The sequence below is a fragment of the Aplysia californica genome, unplaced genomic scaffold (assembly GCF_000002075.1).
Source record: "Aplysia californica isolate F4 #8 unplaced genomic scaffold, AplCal3.0 scaffold00082, whole genome shotgun sequence".
Taxonomy (NCBI): Eukaryota; Metazoa; Mollusca; class Gastropoda; order Aplysiida; family Aplysiidae; genus Aplysia; species Aplysia californica.
Genome location: NW_004797352.1, coordinates 20788 through 24637, shown reverse-complemented (window position 1 = coordinate 24637; position 3850 = coordinate 20788). Strand labels below are relative to the sequence as shown.

The following is a 3850-nucleotide window of genomic DNA, read 5'->3' as shown; positions in this document are numbered from 1 at the left end:
TGCCGACAGCTGGGCTTTATTATGAAACCCAACTCTATAATTGTTATAATAAAGCTGAACTTTATAAATTAACCAGTATCTATAATTGTTATAATAAAGCTGAACTTTATAATGACACCAGACTCTATAATTGTTCTAATAAAGCTGAACTTTATAATGGCACCAGACTCTATAATTGTTATACAAGATTCTATCACTGTTTTTATAAAGCTGGACGTTTATAATGACACCAGACTCTATAATTGTTATAATAAAGCTGGACGTTTATCACTTAAACTGGACAATAATTAAAAACAAAAGTACAAGAAGCTCACGACAAAACACTAAACAAACCTTTCTGGAAAAGACAATCTGCCCCGGTAGGTTCATCTCTCTCTCGATGACACACTCAAAGTAATGCAAGATACAGCGCAGCTTGGCTACTTGGGACGGGCTGTGGGGGAAACAAGAACAATAAATGTGACACAACCAAAATGGCGGCCAGCTGATGGCTTCCCAGAACTTAATTATTTCAGTGTTTTTCCGAGATTCAGGGGGGTGGTGTAAAGAAATTGATTTTGCTTTTGATCTAAGCGACGTATTTCAATTAAATTTCCCATACAAAGACCTAGGACGTGAGCAACTAAATTTAGAGTGGAATGTTCTTATTTCTGAGCCTGCCTGCCGCAAGTACAGGTGGGTGTGTCAGGTTGGTAAAAGCTGGTTTGGTGACATGACGGCAAGGCCGGTTTAGGCCGATATGGCTCAAAAAGGGTTAACACAGAGGACAGGGAAGGAAGGGAAGGAAGGGAAGAAAAGAACGAAGAGGATAATATAAAAAAATACTTGTCAAGTGTGCCTGTTCCACTTACATAGGCAAGTGCTTGAAGAAAGACGTAAAGTTGACGATGTTCATCTTGGACGTTTTGTCTCGGGTCCTCTCCGGGAACAGACACAGGAAAAAGCTGGCCACCACAGAACACACAAACTGGCGGCTAAGAACCACTGTACTCTCTGAAAGGAATAGTTTTAGTTTTAGTCAGCGTTTTACGGCACTTGCAACACAGTAAGATCATAGTATAAGGGCCGAAGATTAGAGACGTTACAAGGGAATAACAAACACAAAAAAGAAGGAGAGATAAAGACAATAGATATTTGATAAGAAAGAAGAAGCAAACCACACCAGAGCACCCGCCAACCACCCACAAAAGGAATAGGTTGACGCAAAAACATGAAAACATCAAAAAGAAATTAACTGAGCACGACGGCTGCGTATATATATATGATAGACACTAGACTTCAAGTACGATGTGATGTGATTGAGAGGGAGAAGCAACAAGAAAGTCTATATGTATGTGAGGCAGCGTGGTGGAATCAGGTTCTTGTCAATTTTTGGGCATGTAGAGTTATTGGTATCATCTTAAAGCTTGTTCACTTGTCTTTTTTTGCGTTTATCTTGAAAACAAGTCGAGATATTTGCGAATGAAGGAGGTGGGGGTCACCCGTTTTCAGAGGTAAAATTAGTGAGAAAATGGCCGCCAAAGATTAGTTGTTTCCTTAGCTTAAGAGTCCGTGGTAACTGAAAATTTACATTTTTTGTGCCTTTAATCAACGTTTTTATGAAAAATCCAAACAGAAATGAGTTCTTTAAATTGCATGAAAGGGTTGAACCAAAAACAAAAAATTTAATAAAAATTCACAAACCTGCGGAAAAATGCAGGTTTCTTCACTTTGATTATTTTGACGAGAGCCTGATTCCACCACGCTGCCTCACATACTATATAGCACCAAAATGGTCAACACATACGGTTATCTAGTGCTGGGTAAAAGCAAAACAGCAAACAGAGAGACAGACAGACAGACAGAAACAACAGAAGGAAGGGAAAGAAGAACAACCTTCCAGCGACACGCTCCAACCATCCACACTATAGTATAACAGCGATAAGGAAATTTTTAAGAGTGGCAGAAAAGTTGAACAAGACTTCTTCTAAAAAACATAAAACACATGTCAAAATCTGGTGCAGACGGGATCAAATTTTTCAAAATGAAAAAACATTACAGATAAAAATAGTTTCTTTTAACTCTACTAACGAAAACACACTTTAATTCTTTAAAGTCTTTTGGTATTAGTAAGAGTTTTACGGTGTTCGCAACAACATATCTTTATTAGTTCGGATTGACAATGTCGTTGCATGAAGAATACGTCAATTCCATTCTCGTGAAGGGATGTATTTTTATTGATTTCTTCCATCTGTTTGCTAGGATGTTATTTTCCCATGCAGCCAGAGTTGGCCCAGGCAGGTAGGGTTCAAGGGGCCCACCTCCTTGACAGTTGAAATTATGTCGACATAGTCAAAAAACATTCCCAGTTTACTTTTTCACTGCTGTGTAGATGGGTGAACTCTCTTGTGTTTCCCAAACTCGTTGACCAGCATCTTTTCAACTGGGTTTTTTTTTTTTCACTTTTAGAAAGAGTTTTACGACATTTGGGATGCAACAGGGTCATACGAGTGCTCAATATTAGAGGTGTTATAAGAGAGTAACAAACACAAAAAAGGAGAGATCAAGACGATAGATGGTTGATAGGAAAGAAGGAGTAAACCACAATAGAGCACTCGCCAAACACCCCACGTTTCCACTGGTTTATTGATGATGTTTTACAAGATGTATTTGCAATTTGTGCATGCAGCCTTATTCTTAATAAGGAATAAATACATTATGACTTTGTTTAAATAAATCCCTCTTAAATGAACAGTTTCTCTTGTCTGCAAAAACTTAAATAGGAAAGTCTCAGCATTGAAAGGGTTTAACGCTTTGCTGTCACATCTCGCCGATCGGCGATGTTTAGCGCCCTGTTTCTTTGGATTTTCACCAAAATGCGTTTGCCTTTGATGGCAAGGTTTTTTTTTTTACTATATAAGCCTTGTGATGGCAAAGGGTTAAAAAAAAGAATTCTTCCTCACCATCTTGGGCTCTACACACGGGCAAAGACTTATCCGGCCGGAGCTCTTCTATCCTCAAAGCCATCTCGATAATTCGCGGCAGAGTGGAGTGCAGAAACTTGTTGGCTTCGTCCTTCGGCACTTTTTTCAGGAACTTGAGCACCCCGTACCACACACAGGTGGGGCTGAGCTTTTTCTTCACGCTGGCTTGAACCTGTGACCTCATGGCCTGTACTTGTGACCTCACAGCCTCGCCCTGGCCACCCGATGATGACGGTGGTGGTGGTGGCAGTGGTGGTGGGCGCCCCCTGGTGCTGGTAGTGCTGGTGGTGGTCGAGGTGGGGGGGACGCGGTCTGACTGTATGGTGGTGTACAGCACTTGCATGTACCAGCCCGTCTCCTGGTGTCAGGACAGTGGGGTGAGGGTGGGGGTGGGGGTGGTGGAAGAACAAGGCAAATGTTGTCAATTTTAGAACATTATAATAGCAAAATAGACAAGCACATCAACATGGCAAGTCAATTCATTTAGTTTTAGTTGAGAGTTTTACGGCACTCGCAACACAATAAGGTCATATAACTGCCGAAGATTAGGTGTTACAAGAGAGTAACTAACACAAAAAAGAAGGAGGAGAGACAAGGACGATAGATGTTTGATAGGAAAGAAGAAGCAAACCACACCAGAGCACCCGCCAACCACCCGTGGGGAGAACAAGGAAAATGTTAATTTTAGAATACTATAGCAAAACAGAGATAGAAAAGGATGCTCAGGGCAGGCTTCGCTGGAGTAATGTTGATGGCCTGTGCTCCACTGGGAGTTATTGTTTGTTTTAGTAGAGGTTTTACGGCGCTCGCAACTGCATAAGGTCATATGAGCGCCAGAAGATTAGAGGTGTTACAAGAGAGTAACAAACATAAAAAAGAAGGAGGGG

The 3850-nt window shown here is 40.9% G+C and overlaps 1 protein-coding gene across 1 annotated transcript in view; it reads right to left on the bottom strand.

Annotated features, from left to right (window-relative positions):
• Positions 1 to 267: 267 nt before the first annotated feature.
• Positions 268 to 3850, bottom strand: part of LOC118477146 (poly(ADP-ribose) glycohydrolase 1-like) — an 11112-nt gene continuing 7529 nt past the window's right edge. Inside the window, exons 3-6 of the mRNA XM_035968788.1 lie at positions 2943 to 3321; positions 852 to 993; positions 334 to 433; positions 268 to 276 (exon numbers count right to left, since the gene is read on the bottom strand). Coding sequence (XP_035824681.1) covers positions 268 to 276; positions 334 to 433; positions 852 to 993; positions 2943 to 3321 — 630 coding nt within the window. The remainder of the gene's footprint in view (positions 277 to 333; positions 434 to 851; positions 994 to 2942; positions 3322 to 3850) is intronic.